The 18,640-nt window shown below is 46.0% G+C and overlaps 1 protein-coding gene across 2 annotated transcripts; it reads left to right on the plus strand.

Moving 5' to 3' along the window:
* The first annotated feature begins 253 nt into the window (after positions 1–253).
* Positions 254–14,081, plus strand: polm (polymerase (DNA directed), mu). 2 transcript variants are annotated; one of them, XM_036976935.1, is made up of 11 exons: positions 254–917; positions 1,153–1,360; positions 1,622–1,720; positions 3,970–4,140; positions 4,432–4,503; positions 4,586–4,718; positions 4,852–4,984; positions 10,857–10,959; positions 11,182–11,574; positions 12,122–12,205; positions 13,039–14,081. In XM_036976935.1, exons 1-11 carry the CDS (start codon positions 736–738, stop codon positions 13,123–13,125), a joined length of 1,665 nt encoding a protein of 554 aa, XP_036832830.1. In that variant the 5' UTR covers positions 254–735; the 3' UTR covers positions 13,126–14,081. The 2 variants fall into 2 exon arrangements, with proteins under 2 accessions (XP_036832830.1, XP_036832831.1); XM_036976936.1 differs by having other exon boundaries at positions 256–917; positions 4,598–4,718.
* The last annotated feature ends 4,559 nt before the right edge of the window (positions 14,082–18,640 follow it).

The following is an 18,640-nucleotide window of genomic DNA, read 5'->3' on the forward strand; positions in this document are numbered from 1 at the left end:
CTTGTTACAACAGTTCGGTCTACATTTCTGTATACTAGTTTTGCTTTATTTCAAATCAAAATAAAAGTGTATTGGTTTCTAGTTAGACATTTGCCATGCGGATCATTACATGTGTTTAACCTAATAGAGAAGTGATTAATTTGACGTACAAGGATAAACCCACGCGAACTCTTATGTTGACCACATGGGCGCGTGGTGGGAAGGGCACTTCCTGTTTCCCCGTCGGAACTATTTTTAGTGTTGCACTTGCTGCAGAAGGTGGTTGTCCAACATTGACTTGATGAGACATGTATGTCATCGTGGTAGCAAGACAGCAGCACACTTTTTTTTATTTAACCATGCAAGTCAGTTAAGAACAAAATATTATTTACGGCCTACCCCGGACGACGCTGGGCCAATTGTGCGCCGCCCAATGGGACTCCCAATCACGGCCGGATGTGATACAGCCTGGATTTGAACCAGGGACCTCTTGCACTGAGATGCAGCTGCGCCAGTCGGGAACCCAAGATACTGGTCAATTAAATTCAAGGGGCTTTATTGGCATGGGAAACGTGTTAACATTGCATAACATTAAATTGTCACTATCCGTACAGTAGGTGGCGGCTATACATCAATAGGCGTAGTCTGCCATAAAACCTTAAGGAAGAAGAAGAAGCACACTCGCGAGAATTATGAACCGTTGCTCATGTATCTGTTGTCGGTTTTATAGACAGATGAGCGAGTCTGCCAACAAATATGGTCCCTCTAAAGCGCAGGAAAGTGAACTGCTCCGTTACAAGCGACAGCAGCGGTGACAGGACCAGCAAGTTTCCCGGGGTTGTCATCTATCTCCTGGAGAGAAAGATGGGAGCCAGTCGGAGAGCCTTCCTCACTCGGCTCGGCCGGGGGAAAGGTTTCAACATAGAATACTCCTTAAGGTAGTGTGAACAACAATCTTCTGGGGTGAAAATAATGTATGCTAATAACTTCACCTTGTCTCCAGATCTAAGACCGATAGCTAGGCTAGAAAGATTGAGTAGGTATCAATCGAGACTTAAGTTCCTATAAATCAGTGGTCTTGAATGAAAGGGAACAAGGGTGCTTAGGGACACTTTAGGGATATTTGCCAATGTAAATCAAGTCTTGGTAACCTCTCTTTCTCTGTTTCCCTAGCTGTTCCATCACTCATATCGTGTCCGAGAATAATTCTGGGGAGGAAGTCCGGACTTGGCTGGACCTCCAGACTGGAGGACAGGGGAGAGAAGGGGGAGAAGGCAGGACAGCCCGACCTGGTTCAGTCCATCTCCTGGACATCGTTTGGTACACAGAGAGCATGCATGCTGGCATTCCCGTGATTATACTGGACAGACACAGACTACAGGTAGGATATAGCCAGGCCACCTACCTGTACCGACTACCACTACCCGTACTAATGTCATCTTCCTCGCATAGTGGAGAATGATATGGGTTATTTTCATGGCGGCACGCAACTGAAAAATTTTGCAACAAAAAGTCCAGGTAGTCCTTGTCTGTTTTCTTACGGCCCCTGTAAAACAACGCATTTCATTGCACCTATCCAGTCTATGTGACAATAAAATAAATGTTGTGGGGTGTGCCTAATGTACACAACCTTGTTCCACAGGAGAGAGAGAAGCCTGGTTTGGAGCTGGCAGTGGTCTCAGTACCCAGCTATGCCTGTCAGAGACACACCCCTCTACTGCACCACAACATAACACTGACCGTGAGTCCTCCTCCTTTCCACAATCCCCTCCTTTCTTACAATGTGTTTATGTTCTGAATGATGTCTATGTCTACTTTGTTCCATCCCAAACACTAACTAATGTTGTCCAAAGCATATTGTATTTTCTGAACGAGCTGTCTATATACCTCTCTCCCCTCTACTCTCTCTCCCCTCCTCTCTCTCTCTCTCTCTCTCTTTCACCTCTATTCTCTCTCTCTCTCTCTCTATTCTCTCTCTCCCCTCCTCTCTCTCTCTCTCCCCTCCTCTCTCTCTCTCTCCCCTCCTCTCTCTCTCTCTCCCTCCCCTCCTCTCTCTCTCTCTCCCCCCCCTCCTCTCTCTCTCTCCCCTCCTCTCTCCCCTCCTCTCCTCTCTTTCTCTCTCTCTTTCACCTCTTCTCTTTCTCTCTCTCTTTCACCTCTTCTCTCTCTCTCTCTCTCTTTCACCTCTTCTCTCTCATTCACCTCTTCTCTCTCTCTCCTCCTCTCTACTCTCTCCTCTCTTTCTCTCTCTCTCACACCTCTTCTCTCTCTCTCTCTCTCTCACCTCTTCTCTCTCTCTTTCACCTCTTCTCTCTCTCTCTCTCTCTCACCTCTTCTCTCTCTCTTTCACCTCTCTCTCTCTCTCTCTCTCTCCTTCACCTCTTCTCTCTCTCTCTCCTTCACCTCTTCTCTCTCTCTCTCACCTCTTCTCTCTCTTTCACCTCCTCTCTCTGTCTCTCCTCCTCTCAACTCTCCCCTCTTCTCCCTCTCCCTCTCTCTCCTTTCTCTCTCACCTCTTCTCTCTCTCTCACCACTTCTCTCTCTCTCTCTCCTTCACCTCTTCTCTCTCTCTCTCGCACCTCTTCTCTCTCTCTCTCTCGCACCTCTTCTCTCTCTCTCTCACCACTTCTCTCTCTCTCTCACCTCTCTCTCTTTCACCTCTCTCTCTCTCTCTCACCTGTTCTCTCTCTCTCACCTCTTCTCTCTCTCTTTCACCTCTTCCCTCTCTCTCTTTCACCTCTTCTCTCTCTCTCTCTTTCACATCTTCTCTCTCTCTCTCTTTCACCTCTTCCCTCTCTCTCTCACCTCTTCTCTCTCTCTTTCACCTCTTCCCTCTCTCTCTTTCACCTCTTCTCTCTCTCTCTCCTTCACCTCTTCTCTCTCTCTCTCCTTCACCTCTTCTCTCTCTCTCTCTCTCTCTCTCTCTCACCTCTTCTCTCTCTCTCTTTCACCTCTTCTCTCTCTCTTTCACCTCTTCTCTCTCTCTCTCTCTTTCACCTCTTCTCTCTCTCTCTCTTTCACCTCTTCTCTCTCTCCCTCTTCCCTCTCCCCTTCTCTCTCTCTCTCCCTCTCCCCTTCTCTCTCTCTCTCTCTCTCTCTCCCTGTCCCCTTCTCTCTCTCTTTCTTTCCCCTCTACTCTCTTTCACCTCTTCTCTCTCTCTCCTTCACCTCTTCTCTCTCTCTCTCTCTCTCTCTCTCACCTCTTCTCTCTCTCTCTCACCTCTTCTCTCTCTCTCTCTCTCACCTCTTCTCTCTCTCTCTTTTTCACCTCTTCTCTCTCTCTCTCCCTCTCCCTCTCTCCCCTCTTCTCCCTCTCCCTCTCTCCCCTCTTCTCCCTCTCCCTCTCTCTCCTTTCTCTCTCACCTCTTCTCTCTCTCTCCTTCACCTCTTCTCTCTCTCTCTCTCACCTCTTCTCTCTCTCTCTTTCACCTCTTCTCTCTCTCCCTCTTCCCTCTCCCCTTCTCTCTCTCTCTCTCTCTATCCCTCTCCCCTTCTCTCTCTCTCTCTCTCTCCCTGTCCCCTTCTCTCTCTCTTTCTTTCCCCTCTACTCTCTCCCCTCTTCTCCCTCTCCCTCTCTCTCCTTTCTCTCTCCCCTCTTCTCCCTCTCCCTCTCTCTCCTTTCTCTCTCCCCTCTTCTCTCTCTCTCCCCTCCTCTCTCCCTCTCTCCTCTCTCCCTCTCCTCTCTCTCTCCCCTCCTCTCTCTCCCCTCCTCTCTCCCCTCCTCTCTCTCCCCTCTCTCTCTCTCCATCTCTCTCCCATCCTCTCTCTCTCCCTGTCTCCCCTCCTCTCTCTCTCCCTGTCTCCTTCTCTCTCTTGCTTTCTCTCTCTCCCCCCTCTCTCTCTCTCTCTCTCTCCCCTCCCCTCCTCTCTCTCACTCCCCTCCTCCCTCTCTCTCTCTCTCTCTCCCTGTACCCGTCTCTCTCTCTCCCCTCCTCTCTCTCTCTCTCTCTCCCTCTCCCCTTCTCCCCTTTCTTTTTCTCCCCCCTGTAGGATGCGTTGTCCATACTGGCTGAGAATGCGGAGCTCGGTGAAAACGAGGGACGGGGAGTGGCGTTCCGTAGGGCGGCAGCCTTGTTGAAGTCCCTCCCCCAGGAGGTCAGAGGGGCAGAGCAACTACGAGGACTGCCTTGTCTGGGGGAGCACTCACTCAGAGTCATCAAGGTCTGGATACAGACAGCTGTCTATTTTTTTCACTTCTCTATGTTTTCACCTCTCGCTCTTTCTGTCTGTGTCTATTTCTTTCTGTCTGTGTGTATTTCTCTTTCTGCCTGTGTGTGTTTCTCTTTCTGCCTGTGTGTGTGTTTCTCTTGCTCCTTTCTGCCTGTGTGTATTTCTCTCTCTTTCTGCCTGTGTGTGTATTTCTCTCGCTCTCTCTGGTCTCTTCTCTCCAGGTCTCTTATCAGAACCTCTCAATCTGCCTCTCAGTCCCTCCTTTTCCCTGTTTATCTTTAGGAGGTTCTGGAGGATGGTGTATCTCATGAGGTGGAGACCACCACGCATTCAGAACAGTTTAAGGCCATGAAGGTGGGTTAGGGTGCACTGAGACCTCCATCTCTGGTTATGGTCCATGGTTCTCTGTCCTTTGCTTCCACTTATTGGAGAGAAGTGTGTGTTTCAGGCCCTAACAGGTATTTTCGGGGTAGGGGCGAAGACAGCCGACCGTTGGTTCAAGGAGGGAATACACACCCCCTCCGACCTGCAAAGATCAGGACACACACTCAACAGAGCGCAACGAGCAGGTGTGTGTGTGTGTGTGTGTGTGAAGAGCCTCTCTGAGCAGTGGTAGTAAGCCCAAAGTGCCCTCTGCACAATAGTTTTCTACAGTCAGTGCAAAGGTCACTCAATCCTCTTCTCTTCTTCTTTCCCTCTCAGGTCTGCAATATTATGACGAACTGAACCTGCCTGTCACAAAATCAGAGGCTGTTGCAATTGGTCAGATTGTGGAGAGGGCGGTCCATGCTGTGCTCCCGGGGGCAGAGATCACTCTGATTGGAGGATTCAGGAGGTACGCTGAGCAGTTTTCACTGCTCTACGCATTCAGGGACATATAACTGGTCTGTATCTCTCTACGTTTCTTTCTTTCCCCTCTATTTCTGTCCTTCGTTGATCTTGTCCCTCTCTATTTCTCTCTAGTGTAGGGTTGTGAACGTTTAAACGAAATTCGGATTCTTTCCCCCCACAAAATTAAAATCACAGTGCAGCTGGCTCTCCTGCTCTCTCTTCACTAATGATGCCAGTGTGTCTTCAGTCTGTTGCGTGTAGAATATCCTAGCACATTCATTGATGATAGGCCCTGCTTTACTGAAGTTGCGAGACATTGCAAGCTAAGAAATTGCGAAATACAGCATTCCATTGCGAGATACAGCTTTTGATTGCAGCTCTCTCTCCGTCCCTCGCTAGTTCGCTATGAAAGATGGGCCTACTGCACGGTTCTGACTCCGTCTGCCTGGTGGCCGACCTGCCTATACTGTGCCCCTCCCCTCTCTCTCCGTCCCTCGCTAGCTCGCTATGAAAGATGCGAGTGTTTGTGTTCTCGGAAGTACTGCAACTTATCAGTCTCCTCCGTTCCAAAAATACTGATTCTTAGTAGTCGATGACTAGTGGAAAATGTTTTCTGCTAAATGTCTTGGTAAGTGACAGTATTTAAAAAAATAATGTACATACTTTTTTTAGGAGAGAGTGGTCTGCACGCAGGCAGCTCTAGGTCATTTTATTGACCGTTATGGTTGAATAGTGATGGAGGTTAGTAAAATGCCCGTTCAGTGGCGCTTCAAAACGATTCCCAGAGAAGGTTTAGTTTCAGCATTTAAAAAAGCCGTAGTGTACCCTTACAGACAGACAAACATGCCGTAGCCGAGGCTATACCACAGGCTATATGTCTGTGGTAGGTAGAACTTCATTGGGGCGTTTTCAAGGCTATATGTCTGTGGTAGGTAGAACTTCATTGAGGCGTTTTCAAGACTATATGACTGTGGTAGGTAGAACTTCATTGAGGCGTTTTCAAGGCTATATGACTGTGGTAGGTAGAACTTCATTGAGGCGTTTTCAAGGCTATATGACTGTGGTAGGTAGAACTTCATTGAGGCGTTTTCAAGGCTATATGACTGTGGTAGGTAGAACTTCATTGCCTGGCCCTAGTGGTCATACGTGCGTAATAGAACCATCAAATTTTACTTGTCATATACACATTGTTAGCAGATGTTAATGCGAGTGTAGCGAAATGCTTGTGCTTCTAGTTCTGACCATGCAGTAATATCTAACAAGTAATCTAACCTCACAATTTCACAACAACTACCTTATAAACACAAGTGTAAAGGAATGAATAAGGATATATACATAAAAAATATTTGAATGAGTGATGGCCGAACGGCATAGGCAAGATGCAGTAGATGGTATAGAGTAGAGGTTGACCGATTATGATTTTTCAATGCCGATACCGATTATTGGAGGACCAAAAAAGCCGATACCGATTAATTGGACAATTTTTATTTTATATTTTTATGTATTTGTAATAATGACCATTACCACAATACTGAATGAACACTTATTTTAACTTAATATAATACATCAATAAAATCAATTTAGCCTCCAAGTAAATAATGAAACATGTTCAATTTGGTTTAAATAATGCAAAAACAAAGTGCTGGAGAAGAAAGTAAAAGTGCAATATGTGCTATGTAAGAAAGCTAACGTTTCAGTTCCTTGCTCAGAACATGAGAACATATGAAAGCTGGTGGTTCCTTTTAACATGAGTCTTCAATATTCCCAGGTAAGAAGTTTTAGGTTGTAGTTATTATAGGAATTATAGGACTATTTCCCTCTATACCATTTGTATTTCATTAACCTTTGACTATTGGATGTTCTTATAGGCACTTTAGTATTGCCAGTGTAACAGTATAGCTTGCGTCCCTATCCTCGCTCAACTACTAGAAGGCTCAGGACGAGTGACGTTTGAAACGCTATTAGCGCGCGCTAACTAGCTAGCCATTTCACTTCGGTTACACCAGCCTCATCTCGGGAGTTGATAGGCTTGAAGTCATAAACAGTGCAATGCTTGACGCACAATGAAGAGCTGCTGGCAAAACACACAAAGTGCTGTTTGAATGAATGTTTACGCGCCTGCTTCTACCTACTACCGCTCAGTCAGATACTTAGATACTTGTATGCTCAGTCAGATTATATGCAACGCAGGACACCCTAGATAATATCTAGTAATATCATCAACCATGTGTAGTTAACTAGTGATTATGTTAACTAGTGATTGTTTTTTATAAGATAAGTTTAATGCTAGCTAGGAACTTACCTTGGCTTACTGCATTCGCGTAACAGGCAGTCTCCTTGTGGAGTGCAACGAGAGAGAGGCAGGTCGTTATTGCGTTGGACTAGTTAACTGTAAGTTTTCAAGATTGGATCCCCCGAGCTGACAAGGTGAAAATCTGTCGTTCTGCCCCTGAACAAGGTAGTTAACCCACCGTTCCTAGGCCGTCATTGAAAATAAGAATGTGTTCTAAACTGACTTGCCTAGTTAAATAAAGGTGTGTATATATATAAAATAATATATATTTTTAAAAAACTATATATATATATATAATAACAATCGGAAAATCAGCGCCCAAAAATACCGATTTCCGATTTGTTATGAAAACTTGAAATTGGCCCTAGTCAATCGGCCATTCCGATTAATCGGTCAACCTCTAGTATAGAGTACAGTATATACATATGAGATGAGTAATGGAGGGTATGTAAACATTATATAAAGGCATTGTTTAAAGTGGCTAGTGATACATTTGTTACATACATTTTTCCTTATTAAAGTGGCTAGAGATTTGAGTAAGTATGTTGACAGCAGCCACTCAATGTTAGTGATGGCTGTTTAACAGTCTGATGGCCTTGAGATAGAAGCTAGAAGGATGATAGTGGGGTGAACAGGCAGTGGCTCGGGTGGTTGTTGTACTTTGGCCTTCTGTGACATCGGGTGGTGTAGTTGTCCTGGAGGGCAGGTAGTTTGCACCCGGTGATGTGTTGTGCAGACCTCACTACCCTCTGGAGAGCCTTACGGTTGTGGGCGGAGCAGTTGCCGTACCAGGCGGTGATACAGCCCGACAGGATGCTCTCGATTGTGCGTTTAAAAGTTTTAGTGTTTTTGGTGACGAGCCAAATTTCTTCAGCCCCCTGAGGTTGAAGAGGCGCTACTGCGCCTTCTTCACCACGCTGTCTGTGTGGGTGGACCATTTCAGTTTGTCCGTAATGTGTACGCCGAGGAACTTTCCACCTTCTCCACTACTGTCCCGTCGATGTGACTAGGGGGCTACACCCTTTGCTGTTTCCTGAAGTCCACAATCATCTCCTTTGTTTTGTTGACATTGAGTGTGAGGTTATTTTCCTGACGCCACACTCCGAGGGCCCTCACCTCCTCCCTGTAGGCCGTCTCGTCGTTGTTGGTAATCAAGCCTACCACTGTAGTGTCGTCTGCAAACTTGATGATTGAGTTGGAGGCGTGCATGGCCACGCAGTCGTGGGTGAACAGGGAGTACAGGAGAGGGCTGAGAATGCACTCTTGTGGGGCCCCAGTGTTGAGGATCAGCGGGGTGGAGATGTTGTTACCTACCCTCACCACCTGGGGGCGGCCCGTCAGGAAGTCCAGGACCCAGTTGCACAGGGCGGGGTCGAGACCCAAGGTCTCGAGCTTGATGACGAGTTAGGAGGGTACTATGGTGTTAAATGCTGAGCTGTAGTCGATGAACAGCATTCTCACATAGGTATTCCTCTTGTCCAGATGGGTTAGGGCAGTGTGATTGCGATTGCGTCGTCTGTGGACCTATTTGGGCGGTAAGAAAATTGGAGTGGGTCTAGGGTGTCCGGTAGGGTGGAGGTGATATGGTCCTTGACTAGTCTCTCAAAGCACTTCATGATGACTGAAGTGAGTGCTATGGGGCGATCGTCCTTTAGCTCAGTTACGTTAGCTTTCTTGGGAACAGAAATAATGGTGGCCCTCTTGAAGCATGTGGGAACAGCAGACTGGGATAGGGATTGATTGAATATGTCCGTAAACACACCAGCCAGCTGGTCTGCGCATGCTCTGAGGACCCGGCTGGGGATGCCGTAAATGTTTTACTCACGTTGGCTGCAGGTTTTCGTAGCGGGTCGTGTCAGTGGCACTGTACTGTCCTCAAAGCGAGCAAAGAAGTTGTTTAGTTTGTCTGGGAGCAAGACACCCTGGTCTGCGACTGGGCTGGTTTTCCTTTTGTAGTCCGTGATTGACTGTAGACCCTGCCACATACCTCTCGTGTCTGAGCCGTTGAATTGCGTCTCTACTTTGTCTCTATGCTGACCCTTAGCTTGTTTGATTACCTTGCAGAGGGAATAGCTACACTGTTTGTATTTGGTCATGTTTCCGGTCACCTTGCCCTGATTAAAAGCAGTGGTTCGCACTTTCAGTTTTGCACGAATGCTGCCATCAATCCACGGTTTCTGGTTTGGGAATGTTTTAATACACGCTGTGGATGCAACATCAGCGATGCACTTGCTAATAAACTCGCTCACCGAATCAGCGTATTCATCAATGTTATTGTCCGACGCTATGCGGAGCATAACATATCCCAGTCCACGTGATCGAAGCAATCTTGAAGCGTGGAATCCGATTGGTCATACCAGCGTTGAACAGACCTAAGCACGGGTGCTTCCTGTTTTAGTTTCTGTCTATAGGCAGGGAGCAACAAAATGGAGTCGTGGTCAGATTTTACAAAAGGAGAGTGGGTTATGGCTTTAAATGTGTCGCGGAAGTTAGAATAACAATGATCCAGGGTTTTGCCAGCCCGGGTCGTACATTCAAAGTGCTGCTAAAATTTAGGGAGCCATGTTTTCAGATTAGCCTTGTTAAAATCCCCAGCTACAATAAATGCAGCCTCAGGATATGTGGTTTCCAGTTGACATAGAGTCAAATTAAGTTATTTCGGGGCCGTCGATGTGTCTGCTTGGGGGGGGGGTATACACGACTGATTATGATCGAAGATAATTATCTTGGTAGATAATGCGGCCGGCATTTGATTGTAAGGAATTCTAGGTCAGGTGAACAAAAGGACTTGAGATCCTGTATGTTGTTATGATCACACCACATCTCGTTAATCATAAGGCATACACCCCCGCCCTTCTTCTTACCAGAGAGATGTTTGTTTCTGTCGGCGCGATGCGCCCCGCCTGGCGCGTGAAAAAGCCAGGTGGGGCCTCCCGGGTGGTGCAGTGGTCTAGGGCACTGCATCGCAGTGCTAGCTGTGCCACCAGAGATTCTGGGTTCGCACCTAGGCTCTGTCGCAGCTGGCCGCGACCGGGAGGTCTGTGGGGCGACGCACAATTGGCCTAGCGTCGTCCGGGTTTTTGGAGGGTTTGGCCAGTAGGGATATCCTTGTCTCATCGCGCACCAGCGACTCCTGTGGCGGGCCGGGCGCAGTGCACGCTAACCAAGGTAGCCAGGTGCACGGTGTTTCCTCCGACACGTTGGTGCGGCTGGCTTCCGGGTTGGAGGCGCGCTGTGTTAAGAAGCAGTGCAGCTTGGTTGGGTTGTGTTTCGGAGGACGCATGGCTTTCGACCTTCGTCTCTCCCGAGCCCGTACGGGAGTTATAGCGATGAGACAAGATAGTAACTACTAACAACAATTGGATACCACGAAAAGGGGGTAAAAAACATATTTTTTAAAAGAAAAAGCCAGGTGGCTGTACCGACTCTGATGACGTATCCCGAGTGAGTCATGTTTCCGTGAAACAAAGAACATTACAATCTCATTATTCTGCATTGTGAATTGACTTGGAATTGTAAGATATTTTTTCTTGCTGTTTTTAAATGTGAGCAAACGTGTTCATTTGTCACATCCCTACTATAGAGGTAAGCAGACTGGTCATGATGTGGACTTCTTGATAACCCATCCTGACGAGGGCAGAGAGGAGGGGCTCATGCCTAAGGTGGTGTCCTGGCTTGAAGCACAGGTAACACACACCAGATGTTTCTATTTTCCATCCGAACAACTTTACACTATCTATTACAATTCCCAGAAAGCATTTCCCCATTTCCTTTTGTCAACTAAATATGGAATGTATGCTTAGCTGTTTACTATACAAAACACCATCACGCCTGTTCAGTTCAACAAGTCCACCTGAGTAAGGATGTTTCTGTACCCCCACGGGTGTAACACTCTATTCTGTCCCCAGGGCTTCCTGTTGTACCAGAAGACCACTGGGAACTCTTATCTGGAGAGCAAAGAGGGTCCTGCGAGGCCAGCCTCTAACATGGACCGCTTTGAAAGATGCTTCTCCATCTTTAGACTGAGCACAGACAACGAAGGGAGGGAGATCCAGACGGGGAATGGTCCACAGACATACTCACCGACACTGACCAATACAGATCCACACACCCACTCCGAGTCTCCTCACCCACTTCCCCAGACCCTTGTGGTGGTGGGTGACCATGCCCAGAAGGTGAGCTGGGTGCTGGGTCATTCTCAGTGCTCAGGTCCCCGGTCCTGGAGAGCAGTGAGGGTAGACCTGGTGGTCTCTCCATACAGCCAGTTTCCCTTCGCATTGCTGGGCTGGACTGGATCGAAGGTACGGCCTAAACCTAACCCCCGACCACTAACTTGTGCTACTGTTATAAGGCTTTAAGATGCAACTCACCCCCCACCAGCCTTCCATGTGAATCTTAGGCCTTATCTCATTTGGGGAAAAGTCTGTCCTCTCTCTTCTTTCCTCCGGAAACAAATAAGTAGTCAAGGAGAGTGTACATTTTGTTAGTAGGAAGAGTGTCCTCCCCTCCTCAATAGCCACCTTTCATTGAGGATAGTCATGTGTATCCTACCAGAGTCCTTCCAGGAAGAGTTTTGATCTGCTACACCCCCTTTGAAGCAGTTGTTTTCTCAGAGGAGAAAAGCATGCAAACATTTAAAAACAATATGCTAATTACTATAAAATGTCTTGCACAACTAGCTACATTTTGTTTGATCACTTGACACGTTTATTTTGGGATTCCACCTATGTAAATGTCTTTTGCCTGATGACGTGCGAGTGGAGCGCATTTTCAACTAGACTTCTCTCTCTTTCACACACTCACTCTTTTACTCCCTCTCTCTCTCTCTCTCTCTGTCTCTCTGTGCAGTTGTTTGAGAGAGAGCTGCGTCGCTGGGCAGTACATGAGAAGGCCATGACTCTGAGCAGCCATGCTCTGTACGACAGAAAACGGGTACACACCCTCTCTCAAACACACACACGTTTTCAATACAGTAGTGGTTCATTTCTGACAAACAACAGATATGTGGAATGGGTCAGAGGGTTAGGATTTGTATAAAATATACTAATAATTCACAGCAGACAGTATCAGTATCTTTACAGCAGAGAGTATCTGCTGTAAAGACTTCTCATTGTGTAGCAACCAGGGTATGGTCCCCAAAAACCAGGTTTGTCTCATAATTATCCGTACTCGAGCCATCTCCACCCTGGTACCTCCCAGCACACAAACACCAAGTCATGCGATGAAATGCGGCCTTTTCGGTTTTATCACCAAAGGCATCGTAAATCTACTGTCCGCATTAAACCCAAGGCCCACTGTTCACACAGACACAATATAGTTATAACAACCCCCTATTCTGTTGCATAACACAACCATTTGATGCAAAAACAGTATTATAACAGTCTTGTAATTTCAGTCTCACGATACTTTATTTGAATCCACACATCATAGTCAAGAAGGATTCAACCAATTCAAAAGGCACAGATACTTGGACACTAATGGATACAGACACACTCTCTCAAAAGTAATACACATGCACACATTTGAAATAGTTTATTTGGGTACACACAGCATCGTGTCTTTGTGTGCTCACTTCAAAGGGCTGGCACCTGCACAAAGACGTGATGCTGACAATCAGCTGTAGTGATCTGAGGGTTAAACTATGGTCTTATGTTTCCTAACTCTGTCTTTTCCATCTCCCTCTCTTATTCTCTCTCTTGCTCTCTCTCTCTCTCTCTCTCCCTTGTCTCTCTCCTACTCATTGCTCTCTCTTGCTCTCTGATCAGACGCTGTATCTAAGGGCTAGTTCAGAGGAGGAGATCTTTGCTCATCTGGGTCTGGAATATATCCCTCCCTGTGACCGGAACGCTTGACGACAACATCCTGGACTGATAACAGATACAGTCTAAGAGCTAAGCAAACCCACGCTAAATTAAACCTAAACATAAGCCAAATCAAACTAAGCCTTATCCCGAGAACAACACACAGGCCAGATACAGCCTAGGGTAGACAAGAAGGGGGGGGTGAGAGGTGGATAGACGGTTACATATCTGTATTTTATTAAATTGTAAATAATAAAAAACATACAGACCCAGGATGTTGTAAAGTACCAAATCTATAGATGTGTTTAATTTAGTTAACTAAATTAAAATAACGTAACTACTCGAGCCATTAATTGTACAGTATGTGCTTTTTTTTCATATCTGACATAGATCATAGATCATTTTCTTTCATTGGTGCCTTCTTATTGAATACGTTTTTAATATTTACTGCAATTTGTCTGCTTGTTTGTAATATTTAGAATGCAGTTAAACTATGTGAATTAAAATGATATCAATCATTTTAGACTTACCAAAAAGCTTTTGAAATGTGACATAATGTAGGCCTAAAACTGCGTGCATTCTGAGGGATGCTTAAATAAGTGCTTAAATATATGCATGCCCTCATGCAGTGTGTGTGGTTTTGTTACATTTTGCATGATGACAGCAGTGGCCTATTTACACAGCAGGTGTACGCTACACACACACCACCATCCAACTTACGGTCTCAGAAATAGAAACATTAGGTACAAAATACGTTTTTAAAAATGGCAAAAAATGACACACACGTAGCATAATTGGTTAGGGGATCGTAAAACGGCAGCCATCTCCTTCGGCGCAGGTGACAAATAAAATGGGACTCTATTACCTCTCATGACATGTTTGTACATTGCTATATGTATATACAGTGTACCATGTTATATATTATCAATTTATGCATTGTGGTGGTTTCTGTGTGTACTCTTGTTTTTAGTTGACAGAAATAAAACTCCCCTATTATTGAATGAGGATAATGTGGGTGCAGCAGTTTATATACGACCAGAAGGGGCGTAAGAGTTGGTGAGGGACAAGTTAAATATATATATATATACTGAACAAATATAAACGCAACAAAGTTTTTACTGAGTTACAGTTCATATAAGGAAATCAGTCAATATAAATAAATTAATGAGGCCCTAATCTATGGATTTCACAAAACTGGGCAGGAGCGCAGCCATGGGTGGGTGGGTATGGGAGGGCATAGGCCCACCCACTTGTGAGCCAGGCCCAGCCAATCAGAATGAGTTTTTCCACACAAATGGGCTTCATTATAGACAGAAGTACTCCCCAGCACACCCACGCAGGTGAAGAAGCCAGGTGTGATGGTCCTGGCCAATTGGATTTACTGCCAAATTCTCAAAAATGACACTTTATTTCAGCTCATGAATCATGGGACCAACACTTTACATGTTGCTTTCATATTTTTGTTCAGTGTATAACTGGGAATAAAGTGCAAAAAGGTTTAATGCAGAGCTCCTGAGTGGCGCTGCGGTCTAAGGCACTGCATCTCAGTGCTAGAGGTGTCACTACAGTCCCTGGTTAGATTCCAGGCTAAATCACAACCAGACGGGATTGGGAGTCCCATAGGGCGGCGTACACTTGGCCCAGCGTCGTCCGGATTGGTGTTTGGCCTGGGTAGACCGTCATTATAATTAAGAATCTGTTCTTAACTGACTTGCCTAGTTAAATGAAGGTAAAATAAATGTCCAGGTAGCTATTTGGCTAACTATTTAAATATTTAGCAGTCTTATAGCTTGGCGGTAGAAGCTGTTCAAGGTCCTGTTGGTTCCAGGCTTGGTGCATAAGTACCAAGTCTATGACTCAGGTGGCTGGAGTCTTTGACCATTTTTTGGGGGGCCTTCCTTTGACATTGCCTGGTATAGAGGTCCTGGATGGCAGGGAGCTCGACCCCAGTGATGTTCTATGACTAATATAGTCATCGGATGAAATTAAATCCAGACAGTCAGCCAACCAATCAACAATTGCATAACATTTTGAATTTTGAGGTTGATTTGATTTAAATCGGCATGAGATACAATTACACTCTTCAGTCTTGAGAAAAAATCTGATTAACCAAACTTTTTTTTCTTTAAATGTCTGCCTTCTCAGACTGCTGAACTACCAAACATACATTTGACACAAATGTACCCAAGATTCAAACTTGCAGTAGAAAATGATATACAAGAGAACATTCAGTTATTTTGCTCAACATTTAAACACTGGTCACATAATTAAAAGCTCCTCACTCTGCAACCCTGCCTTATATTACATGTTCACATAGTCACCACCTCTTCCTACAGGGTTTTAAAGGTTTATTGGAAACAGACAGGGTCATTTCTCATATTGTGTGTGTGCCTCCACTGGCGTTTCCAGCACCTCTTCCTAACAGCCTCATTAACCTCTAAATGCCGGTCCAACTTCAAAAGCACCGTCACCTCTCACAAGTCCTTGGTTACACCCCTCACACACACACACCTCAGATCGCTCTGTCACACCAAACTCAATGGAACAGGATCAGCTTAGTGAAAGACCACTAGGATAGATCTCTCCTAAAGGCATTTCTAATAGTCAAACTAGTTATCATGAGTTCAAATAAAAAATGTATTTATATAGATAAGCATGTAAAGGGGCTTGTCAATCTCAGAATGTGTGTCTGCATGTGCTTGTGTGTGTGTGAGAGGCGGAGCAGCAGTTTTTCTCCACGACGCCTGCTCCCCATTGGCACGTCACGTGTTCCCACGCCGGTGATGCCACACGTGTGAAACAAAAGTTTACTGACTGACTGGGAGGGAGAGACACACAGCAACAACACCTTTGTGTTCTGAGAGGAGCAGCAGAGACTGGAGGTCTGTGGGACTGGGTCGTGTTCTGAGAGGAGCAGCAGAGACTGGAGGTCTGTGGGACTGGGTCGTGTTCTGAGAGGAGCAGCAGAGACTGGAGGTCTGTGGGACTGGGTCGTGTTCTGAGAGGAGCAGCAGAGACTGGAGGTCTGTGGGACTGGGTCGTGTTCTGAGAGGAGCAGCAGAGACTGGAGGTCTGTGGGACTGGGTCGTGTTCTGAGAGGAGCAGCAGAGACTGGAGGTCTGTGGGACTGGGTCGTGTTCTGAGAGGAGCAGCAGAGACTGGAGGTCTGTGGGAATGGGTCGTGTTCTGAGAGGAGCAGCAGAGACTGGAGGTCTGTGGGAATGGGTCGTGTTCTGAGAGGAGCAGCAGAGACTGGAGGTCTGTGGGACTGGGTCGTGTTCTGAGAGGAGCAGCAGAGACTGGAGGTCTGTGGGACTGGGTCGTGTTCTGAGAGGAGCAGCAGAGACTGGAGGTCTGTGGGACTGGGTCGTGTTCTGAGAGGAGCAGCAGAGACTGGAGGTCTGTGGGACTGGGTCGTGTTCTGAGAGGAGCAGCAGAGACTGGAGGTCTGTGGGACTGGGTCGTGTTCTTCAGGACGTACTGAACACATCACTACTGGTGTGTGTGTTCATGCACTTTTGTGTGTGTGTATGTCAGAGAGGGTGTGTGTGTCTCCTATGTCTCACCTCTACAGAGACTGAAAAGTAGACCGCCTGTCTGTGGGGCCAGACTGCAGGCCTGCCTACTGTAGGTAATAATGGTTTTGTTGTGGGGGGTGGGGGGGGGGTCCTCCTCCTTTTGATCATAGGAGTCACAGTGCTTTTCCTCCATGACCAGTATATCAAAGCACCAGGAGCCTTTGAAGGAGCTGATGGGAATCTGTAAGACAAGGAGAAGAGGTCTGACTGGCTGGCTGTTATACACCACACAGGGCGGGACACTGGTGGACAACAGGAGCCAAACAGGTTAATAATCATTACATCACAGATAAACTAACATGAACAAACAGGCCGTGAATAGCAGATTCACTGATATAAGACTTAAATCAGAGGGTTTATATCAGCAATGTTTAAGTGTCCTTCAACTGATTGTTCTGATGATACTGTACATGTATTGAATTAAGATAAAAGGCGTGGTATTTGGACATGTGTTCCAATATTTGATCAATTCCCCTTTCCATTTTGGGCTGAAGTATAAAGGCTGCCAGTTAGACTGCTTCCTGTCCTCTGTCTCTCCTAATCCCGCACTGGGCACAGATCTTGGATCACCTTAACCTCCACAAATCCTAACCATAACCATTTGGGGGTTAAAGTGCTAAACTGCTTAGATCAGTGTCTAGTAGGGACAACTTCTGTTTGTGTATGTCTGTCTGCACGTGTGCATGCATGCATGTGTCATCCACGACAGTGCCTGTGTGTGTGCATGCCTGTGTGTATGTGCGTGCCTGTGTGTGTGCGTGCACCCCTGCATGCTCGTGTGTGTGTCCTGAGAGGGCAAGGGGAGTGTCTGTGTCCATAACAGAACAGCAAAAGGGCCAAACAGGGCCATTAGAGATGAAAGGCTGTGAATGGAGCCAATCAAAGAGAAGCACAGCTGAAGACCGTCATCCCACAGACAGAATGGCCTCTCCCTGGATCTCACACACACACACAAATCAACTAATAATGGTGAGCTAATAATGTAACCGTGTGAGTTAATACAGTTGAACACACACACACACACACACATACAGCAGAGTGTTGGTCCATTTCATTTTGTCAAAAGTTGAATTTGAGAAAAGACAAAGGGGTCTATCTCAAATCAGGAGTAGAATTTAACATGAAGGTCAAATATGGCCTAGTTATGTAGTAGGGCGTGATCCAGGTGGAAACAGTGTGACCATAAATACGTGTAATGGCAGAGCAAACAAACTACATGAGCTATAGCGAATACAGTTGAAGACACACTTACCACGAAAGACCAATCAGTGACTACATTGACAGAGTCCAAATGGAATGAGCCTTTAAACAAGGAAATCACAGAACCAGGAATATGCCTTAGCAATGTATTAATGAGTGTATGTTGGGTTGACTAACTCAATGCCATGTGAGTGTCACTCATATACCAGGTTTTAAGATTCTGGAAGTAGGGCATTGTCATGAATAAAATGTCATAACCTGTTTTTATTTTATTTGACCTTTAACCTGTTCTGTAACTGCAGATTAGAATGTTCCGGGAGCTTCCATCGATAGAATAAGAACTAATTCTAAAGTTCCGTCTTACACAGACAGCAGGGCTTCCCAATAGCACCCTCCCCAGCTCCCCATACCCTGCAAGGACTGTATGTATAAATTAGCAAGGAAATAGATTAAGAAAATAAAATAAACTACATTCAAATTAGAAGTAGTAGTGCAGAGACACATTCCTAGGATTCATTTCCTCAAGAGATCTGCCTTCCACAAACACACACACACTGAGGAATTTGCACACAGGCCTATTAATTACAGATAGGACTTCAAACGATTCTGATCTTTTTGTTTACTCTCTCCTTCCATATCTCCATCCCTATCTCAATCTCTGTCTCTTTCACTGCTAGGCACTTAGTCTCTTCATGCTGTAGAGTGGGATGGGTACCTAGCCCACCTGTCTGTCTCCCCTGTCATTCTGATCAGTGATAGTGAGCTGGGTGCTGTGCTTTGATCTGGGG

The sequence above is a fragment of the Oncorhynchus mykiss genome, chromosome 5 (assembly GCF_013265735.2).
Source record: "Oncorhynchus mykiss isolate Arlee chromosome 5, USDA_OmykA_1.1, whole genome shotgun sequence".
NCBI classification, from domain to species: Eukaryota; Metazoa; Chordata; class Actinopteri; order Salmoniformes; family Salmonidae; genus Oncorhynchus; species Oncorhynchus mykiss.

Coding starts and splice junctions, on each gene's coding strand:
- polm (XM_036976935.1), top strand. CDS start 736: ATGGTCCCTCTAAAGCGCAGGAAAGTGAACTGCTCCGTTACAAGCGAC. Junction 4,141..4,431: donor ACTCACTCAGAGTCATCAAG/GTCTGGATACAG, acceptor GTTTATCTTTAG/GAGGTTCTGGAGGATGGTGT. Junction 11,575..12,121: donor TGGGCTGGACTGGATCGAAG/GTACGGCCTAAA, acceptor CTCTCTGTGCAG/TTGTTTGAGAGAGAGCTGCG.